Source organism: Microcaecilia unicolor, chromosome 3, assembly GCF_901765095.1.
Source record: "Microcaecilia unicolor chromosome 3, aMicUni1.1, whole genome shotgun sequence".
In the NCBI taxonomy this organism is placed as follows: Eukaryota; Metazoa; Chordata; class Amphibia; order Gymnophiona; family Siphonopidae; genus Microcaecilia; species Microcaecilia unicolor.
The window spans coordinates 251,327,515-251,342,845 of NC_044033.1; the positions used below are offsets into that span (position 1 = coordinate 251,327,515).

Consider the following 15,331-nt stretch of genomic DNA (forward strand, 5'->3'; position numbering starts at 1 on the left):
AAATCTCGTCCCGTTTCTCCTGCTTATTCATTCCCATTTACACAGCTTCCTCTCTTGTGTGTCCCAGTTTTCGTTAGCCAAAGGAGGCGTGTGAGATCGATTATTTTACTGTCTTTTTGGCAATAAATGTCTGCTTTATTATTGTTTGGTGAGAAAACAAATTGAACGTGTTTTTAATTTTTTTAAATTTTATTGGCATCAGGGGAGGAAGTGTTTCCAGCAGCAGACACACGTCTGAGTGGAATTAAGAAAAAAGGCATTTATAAACCTCTCTGGCACAATTTGTTAATGCGTCTGGCCTTGAGAAATGTCTTCACATCTGGAAGGCCTAAGAAAAGTGTAATCCAAGCACTTCATCTCCGACTGTCAGTGGAGAAGCTCCCTATTTCAGCAGGAATTTTGAAAATGTCCTACCGCGTTGAAAATAGGCAGCGAGACTGGGCAAATGCTATCAAACCAGTACCCGGACTTTTTGGCTTGGCTACCACAAACGTCAAGTCGCTTTCTCTTGATCAACTGCTGGGTAGCCGGTGTGGCTAGCTACTCAGGAAATGATACCCCTCCCACTTCCACCCTATTTTCTGAGTATCGTTTATTGAGCTTGTTATACAGCCCGTGTTGTAGGCAAATCAGAGCGGTTTACAAATAAATAACAATAAATGCAAAACAAGAGCAGAAAAGCAACGCCAATAAATTGATAGGAAAGACGTAACTAAAGAATTTAAAAAAAAAACAAAAAACCAAGAGCTGGTGCCTAATTCTTCCTGAGCAGAACCAGTCCAAATCAAGCCGCCAAAGCTTGTTGAGAGAGGTGGGTTTTTAATAGAGTACAGAAGGTGGTGTAATATATTTCGAGCCGGAGATGTTGTGGCAGTGGATTCTGTAAAGCTGGTGCCGTCAAAAAGAAAGCACCAGATCTAGTGGATTCCCACCTGGCCTTAGCAGGATGAGGGAATACCAATTTACTGTCGTTCAATGAACGGAGCGTGTGGGAAGGCGTACAGGGGACAACCAGAGAAGCAAGATAGGCAGGAGGACCACTGTAGAGCACCTTGGGCCCTTTTCACCAAGCTGCAGCAAAAGGGGCCCGGTGCTGGCATCGGCGTGCGTTTTACATGTATGCCGAGGCCCCCTTTTACCGGAGCTGGTAAAAAGGAAGTCTCACTTTCCTACAGGAAATGGCCGGGCGGCAAGTAAATAACAGTGCGCTAGGGGTGGGAAGTACCACCGGGCTGCTGAGGTAGTCCAGCGGTACTTTCTGTGTAGCGAGTGGTAAGCCCGCGTTGGGCTTACCGCCGCTTAGTAAAAGGAGCCCCTTGTGTGTTAAAGTCAAGATCTTCAATTTGACTCTGAATTCGATAGGTAGCCAGTGTAGCTGACGGAGAAGGGGTGATACGTGATCAAAGCGAGAGGCACGACAAAGAAAAAAAATGTATGGAAAAGATGTTTCTCGAAAGAGGTCTGCAGACCTAACCCCAGGAAATTGCTGATGCAGATGCTGGTGGGGGAGAGAGCAAAGTCAACCTGCATTGAGGGTGAGCATCTCGGTTGACGACTGCGAAAGAGACCTGTCCTGGGTCCATCCGAGGACAGCAGGCCATCCTGAAATTGTCTTTTTGGCCTGAATTTCTCATGAAGGTTTTCCTTTTATCCACAGTTTGTAAATTTATCTTCCCTAGATTTTTTTTTTTTTAATCTGTAGGGTCTATCATCCATCTGCAGTAAAGAATCTGTCCCAGTGGGGTTTTAGAGAAGCAAATTCATAAGTATTTGAATATCAGTCAGTGGTTAGTGGTGTCATTTCTTGCAATTCAAGGATACGTTTTCCAGTCCCTGACTTGCACACAGATTTCTGAAAATAATTTGAGTTTATACCACTTATCGTTTGTGTGGTTTTGACTAGGTTGTCTCCCTTGTTTTGATAATTTTGGCTTATCACCTTCTCCTTTCTCTCCTTCCAGAAAAATTTGCATTAGAAGAGCTATTTTCTCACAAAATAATATGTATAATTAGTGTTGTTGATGCTCACTCAGTCACCCTTCTGGTTGTATATATATATATATATATATATATATATATATATATATAATTTTAATTATTGATTTTTGTTTCTCACTTTGAAATTTCTCTCTGTTGTTTCTTTGGAATTTCGTTCCATTCTGGGCATGTTTAGTGAACCAGGAGCTTGCAGGAGACAGTTTACCAAGAAAATCCTGAAAGTGGGAAAAAGGGCAGAAGGGCAGTCCAAAGTCAAATGCCTTTTTAATGTCCCATTTCCCCATCAGGGCATCAGGTTCCCATGGTCAACAATTCTAGTTTCTCTTCTTCAGCAACAGCCCTAATCCACCCTGACATTAATTTCCTGGAGAACTATAAGGTTATTCTTTTATTAGTAATTTTTGTTGTTTCTGTAATTGTACCTTTCGGTCTGGGGGGAGCAGCGGCCACCTACTGTCATATACTCTAGGGACAGGGAACAGAGATGAAGAATGAGAGAAAGAAACAAGAAAAATGGACTAAGTCGAATATTAACTTTCTGGTTTTGTTTTGTTTTTAAGGAAAAGGACTCTGCTATTATCACTTTTTTTGAATTGGCTGTAACTATTTTGCTGAAGCCAGGCTGTTAGGTCCCCAACCCCCCAAATTCAAATAGATTGGAAGAAAAAAGTTTGAAGAAGGCAAAAGATGAAATCATATACAAAAGATGGGATGACGATTTGTTCCTTTTAATTTTGTATGATAAAAAAATGTGGCATCAACCCGTTTGAATGCAGGAAACTGAGGTCTTGTGCTGTCTGAAAATACATTGTGGGAAGTTAGACAATTTCAACACATAATGCCAAACCCCTTTATCTGAGAGATTCACCACAATAACTATCCGCTGCCCTCCAAACTGAGTTTGTGTCTGTGTGGTCTCTTTGTGAGTAGGAGGTTTGTGTCTGAGTGCCAGTGAATGTGTGTGTATTTCTGAATAGATGACCGAGGGTGTGTCAGTATTTTATTTATTTATTGGGATTTATTAAGCAATTTTATGAAGAGATTCACCCAAGGCAGTGGATGGCAGGTACACCGTACATGTGAATCCCTCTCAAAGTGTACATCTCTGTCTATGAGTGAGTTTGTGTGTTTATCTGTATTCTGTATGTTTGGGCTGTCAATAGGTGTAAACCTCTATCGATGCTTTGATTTCCATCCAAACTCCAAGGGGTTAATGCAACATTTTCTCTTTCCCTTGTCTGCGGGGGGGGGGGGGGGGGGGGGGGGGGGGGGATGGGATTAATACTCTTCGTGCCTGATCTGTGAATGGGGGATTTAGGAAGGCTTATACGTCTATTAAATTGACATATATATATTAAAAAGTGATTGTAGATAGACTATTCCCATGGGCTCGGTAGGGAGGGGAAGGGTAGAGGAGAGAAATAGATGACATCTCCTTTCTCACACATGCAATGGGATAATAAAGCACCACAGTCCTAGGGCGAGTGGATATCCCACAGGGCTCTGCTGCTGCCCCAGCCCAGAGCTGTCTGCTAAAGATGAACTTACTTGAATCTCATGTTGATTGTGGTACAAAACTGCTCTGGGGACATGGAAAGGTGGTAGAACTCGTACAGGTAAAGCTACCCTCTCTGATTACGCCTAACCTGCTGGGCTGTGTATAGAGACTCCAAGGATTCTGGTTCCAAAAAAGCGGGGACATCCTCCCTCTATACCAGAGGGTCTTAACCCAGTCCTCTGGTTCTCAAAATATCTCCAGTGAATATGCATTCACAATTATAAGAACAACTACTGCAAAATATTTAATCTTTATTATATCACAACATCCCTTCATATACATTTTTAATTCTTAAAAATTTTTAAACATATTTTTAAGAAAAAAATTTAAAACTTTTTTTTTAAAGAATTTAAAATTTATATGACGGGATGTTGTGATATAATAAAGATTAAATATTTTGCAGTAGTTGTTCTTATAATTGTGGTAGTTACTTCGACTTCAACTATTATATAATATTTTACCCTAGCACTATCATTGTATATTACAAACAATGATTATACATGAGATACATTTGCATGCACTACCTCCACTGTATGCAAATCTATTTCATGCATATTCATTGTGGGTATCCTGGGTGCATCCCGAGGACTGGGTCGAGAACACCTGCTCTATGTACACACCCGATTCCAAATGTGGGCAGCTAGTTTTCACTTTCCGTGCCCCTGTCCTCACCACCCTCCTCACACAATACAGAGGGTAGGAAGAGCATGCCGTGGCAAGCCACCAGAATTCAAAGGGAGCTGGAGACACCCGCAAACTTTCGAGACCAGGCATGCATGAGGAAACTGACAGGAGAGGGGTAGAGAGAAAACTCTAGGATCTGGCAACTGAACATTCAAACCTCCTAGGCGTGATGGTCTCGTCACCCGATGAAGGGCCCATCACAGCAGAATACTTTTTTGCTTGGGGGTGGCAAACAAGCCAACCTCTTCCCTCTACCCCACCAGGATCCATTGTTGATGGTGCCATAAGGGGCAAAACATTGGTTGAGCCATAGTTTCCGGACCATTCCATTCCACTGCCTTTATCAAAAGACCATCTCCAAACAGTAGCTCACCTAATTAAGGCTTAACTCAACCTGGCTTTTCTCTTCCACAAGGGCTGTGTGCCTGTAATCAGAGCCTCACTTTTCCTTCTTCTCCCTCTTGTTACAGGTGATGTTCCCCATGCCCTGACATGCCGCAAGTTCTGAAGGGTTTCCTCATCTTTCTTTGCATTTTACAGCTGTGCCTGGTGCCCCAGAGGTGGAAGAGCAACACCAACCTGGTTGCCGCCCAGCGCGGACTCTCAGAGGACCCCTGCTACGATGCCAAGCAGCGGCCCCGGTACTGCATTCCAGAATTCTTCGACCTTGCCCTGGGCCGGGAGGTCCAGGCCTCAGGCACCTGTGGCAAAGTGCCTCAGAAACTCTGCTCATATCAGGACCCTGCCAACGTCACATCCAAGAGATGTCACATCTGTGACCAGAGCCATGCCCGGACTTCCTACCCTTCGGCCTACCTCACGGACGCGGACGCCCAAACTTGTTGGAAGTCAGACGCTGGGGTCAAATTCCCCAAAAATGTCACCTTGACCTTGTCATTGGGGAGGAGATTTGAGCTGGTGTATCTCAGCCTGCGCTTCTGTTCGCCCCGGCCGGAGTCCATGGTGATGTACAAATCAATGGATCATGGCAGGACCTGGACACCCATCCAGTATTACTCAACACAGTGCCGGAGGGTTTATGGCCTACCTGCTGCTGCCATCATCACCAAAGCCATGGAGCACGAGGCCAGCTGCACTGACTACCAGACAGGACTCAAGCCGCTCACCGGCGGGCTGGTGGCTTTTATGCCTCTTGCTGGGAGGCCTTCCGCCCGCCGCTTCGAGTATAGCCCTGTGCTCCAGGACTGGGTCACAGCAACCGATGTTCGGGTGGTGTTCAGTCGGCTTCATGCCGGACGGGAATTGGGAATGCGCAGGAAGACCACCTTCTACGGGGTGTCAGAGCTGCAGGTCGGCGGCAGGTGCAAATGTAATGGCCACGCCTCTCGCTGTGCTGCCACACCTGAGGGCTTGACTTGTGAGTGCCAGCACCACACCACTGGACTCAACTGTGACCGGTGCAAAGCCTTCTATCATGATCGGCCCTGGCAAAGAGCCACACCCAGCAATGCACATGAGTGTGTGGGTAAGTGCCAGGCTAGGGTCTGCCAGTACTATCCAGCTGGGAACCGGCCGATCCGACTCCTGGTTCTGCCTCCAGTTCAGCATACAATAGGACAGTGGCTGTGGAAAAACCAGGACTGAATTAGCCTTTTCCCCTGACGCGTAGCTGGCTGACCGCTCTAATGGAATCAGAAGAATCCGCCTAAGCGGAGAACTCAAACGCCCCATGAAAAAAAACACAAAAGTGTAAAGAGAAAGGGTGGGAGGTTGACCACGGATACCAAAGACTGGAGAGATAAACACGGTAGTAAAAACATTTATTGATAAAAAGATTTGACACAGACGTGTTGCATCAGGAGTCTTACAAGGAAATCTACATATATAAAAAAAAATTAACAGTAAAATATACTAATGTGTAGAGAAATATAGAATATACATAAAAAGCCATTGTTCATCATGACATTGTTTAAATACATTTTAGAATAATATTTTTAAAATACATTTTTAATATTTATGTATAATATTAATATATAATATGTATATTCTATATACATATTCTATATTTATATATACATATTCTATATTTCTCTGGTATCCGTGGTCAACCTCCCACCCTTTCTCTTTACGCTCTAATGGAATCAACATTTCAGACAAAAATAACAAGGGCCCCCTTGGGTGAAGTTTTATTCCTTGGCTAAGTGGGAATAACTGGGGTGTATCAATAATTGTAGTTATGCCCCTCTTTGCCCTGTAGAATCTTCCCTTCATGCGTTAGGTACCGATATTTCAAGCACTTTGCTGCATGCGGTCTTAACATACTTCAGATGTCTGTTATATTAGAAACTGTGTTAAATTGATTTAGTGTGCATTAAATATTATCAGGCGAGCCAATGAATCAAATGCACATTAACAGATGCACATCTCACAAACAAAAAAATAGATTCAGATTCTCACCTTATCTCTGTCACAAACTCCCTTCATGTCCAGGCACTCAAACACCACACAAAACCTTCCAAAAAAAAACGCACTCAGCACCATGGAACGAACGTGCCAACACCACCAACTGCTGGGATTCACACAGCAACCATCCAACCCATGAAATGGCAGCCCTGCAAATATCACACTAAACCTATAACCCCATTGCACTCTTGTGAGAAAAACAGAACCCCTACACTTTAGCAAAATCCATCACTTTGTTCACACACTGACCCTCGTCATAAGGGTCCTGCATTTCTACCTGTGCTGAGCAAAATTCTTTCAATTTTACCAAGCATCTTGTATCTGAATCGAAGGGGAAATGGAGTGCTATAGAAATGATTTATAGTAGTAGTAGTAGTGAAGGAAAGAGGGAAGGTGGTGTGAAAGAGACAGGGAGCCACTTTAGATTGTAAGCTCTCCTGAGCAGGGACCATCCTGATTTGTTAATTTGTTAATTTGTACAGCACTGCATAACCCTAGTAGCACTCTAGAAATGTTAAGTAGTAGTAGTAGTAGTAGAGCCTTGGAAAATGTGATATTGGTGTAAATCCCCTAGTGGTGGAGTAGTATATTACACTTGTACTTACAAAACTGTCAGGGTTCAAACAGGTTCCCCAAGGGATTTAACAAGGAGAAAATGTGTTATTTATTATGGGATAATAAAATTAATAAATACATTAACTATCATGACTGGATAATAGATGTTAAAATTCCAGCTAGTGTTCAAAAATATTTAAACGCTTGAGTGTAAGGATATCACAGTAATAAATCTCAATATTTTCAGTTAACAGGTCACAGTCAAAGCAACTCTTCACACACTGTTACTCTTGTTTAAACTGTACTTGTGCAATACAGCTCAAACTTATATTGTAATGCCAGATGAGGAACTTTATTACTGCTACTCAGTCTGTGTGCACACAGTGTAGAAGAGGTAGTACCTATATTTGCTAACTCGCCAGCCACATGCATTAGGTACCTTAGGTAGCTGCCCTCTGTCCCGTCTCGAAAGTGGTCAACTCTTCAATGCAGGAACCTACTACACTAACTCAACGAACTAAAAAAGAGGAAAACCCCGACTCCTTCTCGCGTGTGCACTCTAGTCTTAAGTTCTTTTTTGGCAGGAAAATCCATGTATAGCTAACTAGATTTAAATAAAAGGATAAAGAAGGGAATCCCTATCTAACCCCCTGGCATGTGCCTCTTTCTTCTTGTTCCTTTATGCATGTGCCGCAAAACGTTACAGCTCACACTGGCAGGCACTTAGGTTGGGTGCCTAGGGGGCAGGCACTTAAGGTAGGCTTCCCAGAGGCAGGCATTTATATACAGGCACTAGGACTGAGTCTTCTTTCAAGACAGGTTGGAAAACTCACTGTTGGCCTGCAGAGGGTTAAAGGCTGGTGAGGTTGCAGGTGAATAGTGCTACAAACCCTCAGTGTGCCATGAGGATACAACCTTTATGTATATAGCTCTGTATGACGTCAATCGGTCCCTAATGCAAAGATCGTACAGGCTAAGTTTGACCATAGGGAGGTTGAGTGACTTTTGGAAGGTCAGATGGTGAGGTTTCTCTCTCTGTTTCTCTCGGCAGCCTGTGAATGCAACCTGCACTCCCACCGCTGCCGCTTCAGCATGGAACTATACGTGTTGTCAGGCCGCAGGAGCGGAGGTATCTGTACCGGCTGCAGACACAACACAGCGGGACGACACTGTCATTACTGCAAGCAGGGGTACAAGCGAGATCCGGGCAAAGCCATCACCAGTCGCAGGGCCTGTAGACGTGAGTGTGGCCAAGTGCCAGTGGCAGCATGAAATTCATACCACTAGGGGGCAAAGCTGGGAGAAAGTTATCCTGGGGGCCACTTTTGAAAGGGGGGTGGGTGCAGGCAGGTATGAAATGACCCAGATCACATTTTTTTCTCTTCCTTCCCTCTCAGCTTGTCAGTGTCACCCGGTCGGAGCTATCAGTGCCATGTGTAACCAGACCACGGGGCAGTGCCAGTGTAAAATGGGCGTTACCGGCCTCACCTGCAACCGCTGTGCCCTGGGCTTCCAGCAGAGCCGATCTGCCTACATGCCCTGTGTCCGTAAGTCTTAGGCACCTGCCCTGTGTCTGGAGCAGTGCCAGGTCCTTTCTGCACCTCCAGAGCTGGGTGGGGGGTAAAACCCAGATTGCCTCCAGCACTCTCCTATCTCCCCCCCCCCATTTTGTCCCCTCTCTCCCTTTCTCACCCCCTCCTCTATCTCTGCACATCCCTCATGCTTGCTACCAGAAGTCGTCCCCTCCACCACCTCAAAACCTTTTTCCTTATCTGTTCCAGCCATCCCATGCCTCTTTCTGCCTTCTGTCTCTGAACCATAAGCCCTTCAGGACAGGAGCATACCTGTTTCCAAGCTGCCTGAGACCAGGTTCCCTTTCTGATCTCTCTTTCTCTTCCCTCTCCTCCTGCCCTGGGAGGCTTTGTGACTCAGGGCAGATATTTCATGAAATGCATAATGTGAGGGTTAATCTGTGTACGTCTCTCTGTCAGGGATTCCTGAGGTGACTACCACGGCTGACTCTCCCCTGGTGTGGAACACAGGTATGGGGGGGGGAGGGTGATGCTTGGAAGTGGAGGGGGGCATAGGCAGAGACTAGGGGGTTGGTGTCAGCTCTCTGGAGTGGGGACTGTCTCTTCTGTGCTTCTGTACAATGCTGATTATTTTGTTCTTTATACCAACCCCCCCCCCCCCCTCCCAGGCACAGAGTGTCAGACCTACTGCAAGCCCAGTCGTGGGAAGGTGCACATGAACCTGCGAAAATACTGCACCAAGGACTACGGTAAGCAGACGCATACCTTAATCCTCCATCCTTTCAGCTGAGGGGGTGGGGTGGAGTGGGGAGAAACCGCTTCTATACATGCCACCATGTCTTTTTACATCTGTCTCTGGGACCCTTTACATCCCAACCAGTGGCGTAGCTATGGGTGGGCACAGGCCCACCCATTCTTGGCTCAGGCCCACCCAGCTGCAGTGCCACATTGCTCTCTTCTCTCCTCTCCTCCATGGCATCCCAGCATCTGCGCTCCGGTCTCTGCACCCCTGCCAAAGAAACATGCAGCGATTCATTCTCGCTGCTTGCGTCTCTGTCCACAGCCGCTGCCTTGATTTCCTCTCCTCTCAGGCCATCCTTGATCCGCTTCAATCCGACTTTCGCCCACTACACTTAACAGAAACAGCTCTCTCCAAAGTCTGCAATGACCTGTTCCTTGCCAAATCCAAAGGTCACTACTCCATCCTTATCCTCCTCATCTGCCGCCTTCGACACCGTCAATCATAATTTACTTCTTGACACACTGTCCTCATTTGGATTCCAGGGCCCCGTCCTCTCCTGGTTCTCCTCGTATCTTTCCCAACGCACCTTCAGAGTATCTTCTAATGGCTCTTCTTCCACCCCCGTCCCGCTCTCTGTTGGAGTTCCCCAAGGATCTGTCCTTGGACCGCTTCTTTTCTCAATATACACCTCTTCCCTGGGCTCACTGATCTCATCACATGGTTTCCAGTACCATCTCTATGCCGATGACACTCAGCTCTACCTCTCCACTCCCAACATCACAGTCGAAACCCAGGCCAAAGTCTCGGCCTGCCTCTCAGATATCGCCGCCTGGATGTCCAACCGTCACCTGAAACTGAACATGGCAAAGACTGAGCTCCTTGTCTTCCCACCCAAACCCTCTTCTCCTCTTCCCCCACTCTCTGTCTCTGTTGACAACGCCCTCATCCTCCCCGTCTCGTCAGCCCGCAATCTCGGAGTCATTTTCGACTCCTCCCTCTCCTTCTCTGCCCACATCCAGCAGACAGCTAAGACCTGTCGCTTCTTCCTCTATAATATTAGCAAAATCCGCCCATTCCTCTCTGAACAGACCACCCGAACTCTCGTCCACTCACTCGTTACCTCTCGTCTTGACTATTGCAACCTTCTCCTTGCTGGTCTCCCGCTTAGCCACCTATCCCCCCTTCAATCTGTCCAAAATTCCGCTGCACGTCTTATCTACCGCGTGAACCGATACTCTCATATCACCCCTCTCCTCAAGTCGCTTCACTGGCTCCCGATTCACTACCGTATTCAGTTCAAGCTTCTCCTAATGACCTTCAAATGCACTCAATCTGCAGCCCCCCATTACCTCTCTACCCTCCTCTCCCCCTATGTCCCCACCCGTAACCTCCGCTCTCAGGACAAATCACTCCTATCTGTACCCTTCTCCACCACCGCTAACTCCAGACTCCGTCCCTTCTGCCTCGCATCACCATATGCCTGGAACAGACTCCCCGAGCCCATACGCCATGCGCCCTCCCTGCCCATCTTTAAGTCCTTACTCAAAACCCATCTCTTCTCCCTTGCTTTTGGCGCCTAACCACCTTCCCCATTCATGATACACTGACTACACTGACTACATAGTTTGTTACCTTTAGATTGTAAGCTCTCTTGAGCAGGGACTGTCCTTCCCCATGTTTTAACTTGTACAGCGCTGCGTAACCCTAGTAGCGCTATAGAAATGCTAAGTAGTAGTAGTAGTAGTAGTGCTTGCGTCTCTCCCGCAGGCTTCCATCTGCTTCGTTCTGTCAGATAGGAAACGGGTAATGATGTCAGCAAGGGCAGGACACGGCAGATGGAAACCTGCGGGAGAGACGCAAGCAGCGAGAATGAATCGTGGAGGCACAGAGGACACCTGTACTGACATCAGGGAGGGACGGAGTTCAGGAACAAGAGCGCAGATTCCGGGATGCCGCAGAGGAGAGGGTGAAAATGTGGGGTAGGTGGAAAAAAAAGCCCTCTTATGTTCTTATATCTTCAGGAAGATATTTGTGGTGTGTGTGTGTGTGGGGGGGGGGGGGGGGGGGAGGAGCACGTGTGCATGGAAGGGCCCATCCAAAATACTGAGTCTGGCTATGCCTCTGATCCCAACCATCCCCTTTCCACTCTCTGTCTCTCCTCCCCTCTCTTCCTCTCCCTCCTTTTCGGTCCCTATTCCTCTCTCTCTGTCCTCATCTCTCCCTCTTTGCTCCCCTTATCTCCCCCCCTCACTCCAGGTGGGTCAGGGGATACCTATGACTTCAGCTTTATCATTGAGGTGGTATCATTGAGGTTGGGGGGGGGGGCACAGAAGAGGTACTGGCAGGTTCATTCCCCTCCTGGGTTCAGACCATAAGACCCTGCTGTCTCTGAAAGAAACCAGAATCACAGGTGCAGCAAAAGCCTGGGTGGGTGCGTGAGTGAGAGGGGCAATATGGGGTAACAGGAGACCTGGCTTGGATCTCCAGTCCACTGATGACCTGGACAGATTTTAGGGACACCTCTGGCAATTCCTTTTGCTGAAGCCCCCCTTGCCCCTGGGAACCAAGCAGAATTCCTGGGATAGAAATCAGGCCAGAATTCGTTAAACCCATTGCAGGGCACTGGGGAGAGAGGTGGTAGAGGAGGCTATAACTTCTACACCTCACCCACATCTCACCCCAGCTGTTTAAATGATTTGGGCCTTTTCTCCTGCCTCCTCCTCCTCCCGACAAGCCCAACCAATATAATATAAAAGCACAGGACCCAGGGTGGCTGCCGAGTCCACCCCTCCACACACAAGGAGCCAGGGTGGCTGCCCTGATTTCCCTTCCCCCCACCAGAATCCAGGGTGGCTGCCCTAATTTCCCTCCCCTCCCCCACCAGAATCCAGGGTGGCAGTCCTGATCCTCCCCCCCCCCCCCACACACACACACCAGGACCCAGGGTCCATACGTCAGCACACAGAAACATCCCTGATCCCCCCTTCAGATGCACATCCATGAGGGGTGGGGGATTAAGACAGCTCCTTTCTCTCCATAGACATCCCTCTTTCAAGAGTCCCTGTGGGAGTGGGGAGAGGGGGGATTTGTACAGGATTATGAACAAGTTAAGCCGCTTAACCTCTACTGATAAAGAGATGAAGGGAAGGGGGAGTGAGAAAGTGGGTGGTATGGAGAAGGGAGGGGCAGAAAGACATGGAGGGGAAGAGAGAAAAAGGTGATGGTTGCGAGTTTTGGAGAGTTTTACCACTTCACTACAGGTCACTGAAGCTTCTCCACTCCCAGCCTGCAGGGATTTGCTAACTCTCCTTAAAAAACAGTCTGGATCAGCGCCTCCAGCCTAAGCCCCCTTGTATCCCAAAGGATCTTCTATCCGTCATTAACAATAAATTTATATTCCGCCATATAGCTTTTGGTTCAATGCGGATCACACATTAAAGAAGACGGAACATTTCCAGGAATAACAAAATATGATCTAAAGACTAGATTTCCCTAAACTACGAATTTTATTCGGCAAGATTTAACACAAATGTTTTAAATAAGTTTTTTCATCTGTTTACAAAACAGGTTATAGGAGATTTTGGACACCAAAAGATCTTTAATAGCCTTGTCCAAGCGAACCACTTGATATGAAAAGAGAGTTTTTATTAATCGAGAGGGTCCTTTTACTAAGATGCGCTGAAAAAAGGCCTGCAGTAGTGTAGACGCGTGTTTTGGGCACGCGCAGAATCATTTTTCAGTTCACCTGTAAAAAAAATGCCTTTTAAAATTTCTGCCGAAAATGGACCTGCGGCAAAATGACAATTGCCACACGTCCATTTTGGGTCTGTGACCTTACCGCCAGCCGTTGACCTAGCAGTAAGGTCTGACGCGGTAACCGGGCGGTAATGGCCTAAAATCATAAAATGCCGATGACCGCCCACGCGCCAGAAAATAAAATTCTTTTCCGGCACGTGTAGTGGACGCACATCAAAAACGAAAAGACCGCAAGGGCCACGCGGTAGCTAGGCGGTAACTCAAAATTGACGCATGTTTGTTTTACAGAAGGAAAAGTAAAGAAATTCTAACGTTCTGGTAACTCTAGATTTATTTGTGAAAACAAGATTGTTCAATAAGTAAATAATTTTGTACACAAGACAAGAAAATTTAAGCAGGACCCCGGCTTGCACAGGGAGCCAATGAAGCTTCACACAACAGCGGGATACACTGTCAGACTTCTTTAAAGACAAGATGAAATGTAGTGCTACATTCTGTGTAGTGAGAAATTTTCAGTATCTGTTTGGAAGCTCCCAAATAGACAATGTTACAATAATCGAGGTAATCAATAGAAATAAAACAAAATAAAACATGGAAAAGAAAATAAGATGATATCTTTTTTATTATACCTTTTTTATTAGCTTTCAAAGGTAGCCCTTCTTCTGACAAAGAAGGGCTACCTTCGAAAGCTAATCAAAAAATGTATTAAGTTACGTCCAATGAAAAAGGTATCATTTTATTTTATTATCTTTTCTATTTTTTTTAATTTTGTTTTATTTCTGTTGATTACCTTTAAAAGTGGACTAACACGGCTACCGCATCTCTCTATAATAATCGAGCAAACTCAAAATCAAAGCCTGGACGATAAAGTGGAAACGATCTTGATCGAAATATTTCCGAATTCGAGACAAATTACGCAACATGAAGAACGATCTCACAAAAGATATCGTGGAATTAGAAAAGGTGCAGAGAAGGGTGGCAAAAATGATAAAGGGGATGGGACGACTTCCCTATGAGGAAAGGCTAAAGCGGCTAGGGCTCTTCAGCTTGGAGAAGAGACGGCTGAGGGAAGATATGTTAGAGGACTATAAAATAATGAGCAGAGTGGAACAGGTAGACGTGAAGCATCTGTTTACGCTTTCCAAAAATATTAGGACTAGGGGGCATATGATGAAACTACAATGTACTAAATTTAAAACGAATCAGAGAAAATGTTTCTTCACTCAACGTGTAATTAAACTCTGGAATTTGTTGCCAGAGAATGTGGTAAAGGCGGTTAGCTTAGCGGGGTTTAAAAACGATTTGGACGGCTTCCTAAAGAAAAAGTCCATAGACCATTATTAAAAGGGGGAAAATCCACTATTTCTGGGATAAGCAGCATAAAATGTTTTGTACGTTTTGGGGATCTTGCCAGGTATTTGTGACCTGGATTAGCCACTGTTGGAAACAGGATACTGTGCATGATGGACCTTTGGTCTGTCCCAGTGTGGCAATACTTATGATCTTTGTGTAAGCGTTTTAATTTGTGTCTCTAAGGATAATTTATTATCTAACTATACCCCAAAATCTTAATAGATGGAGAAAACTGAGACTGAATATTATTTATCATAATGCTCTTTGCATCCATATCAGAACTGCAGCTGATTATCATGAATTTTGTTTTGTCCTCTTTCTCTCCCCTCCCCATCCTCGGGCAGTGCTGCGAGCCCAGATCGTGGCCATGGAGAAGTCGGGCGAGTGGTGTGAATTTACAGCCAGCGTGTCTACCGTGTACCGCCAGCGGAGGGTCCCCATCCGGCGTGGCGACCAACCCCTCTGGGTACCCGAACAGGATTTGGCCTGTGCCTGTCTGCGCCTGCAGGTGGGACGCTCCTACTTGGTCATCGCCAATGATGAGCAGTCGCCAGACCCCTCCCGGCTGGTGCTGGACAGAAATAGCCTGGCGCTGCCATGGCGAGACGCTTGGGCATATAAACTGCGCCGATTCCAGCAGCAGCACCGGCGGGGGAAGTGTAAGGATGCCTGAGGATATCAACTTCTGTGTGCCAGTCAGATAAAAAAAAAACTGATACTAAAAAGGCA

At 46.2% G+C, this 15,331-nt stretch overlaps 1 protein-coding gene across 1 annotated transcript; it reads left to right on the forward strand.

Annotated features, from left to right (window-relative positions):
- The first annotated feature begins 4,732 nt into the window (after nucleotides 1-4,732).
- NTN5 (netrin 5) lies at nucleotides 4,733-15,331 on the forward strand. The gene is made up of 6 exons (XM_030197774.1): nucleotides 4,733-5,726; nucleotides 8,271-8,459; nucleotides 8,617-8,766; nucleotides 9,211-9,261; nucleotides 9,420-9,500; nucleotides 14,947-15,331. Exons 1-6 carry the CDS (start codon nucleotides 4,733-4,735, stop codon nucleotides 15,273-15,275), a joined length of 1,794 nt encoding a protein of 597 aa, XP_030053634.1. The 3' UTR covers nucleotides 15,276-15,331.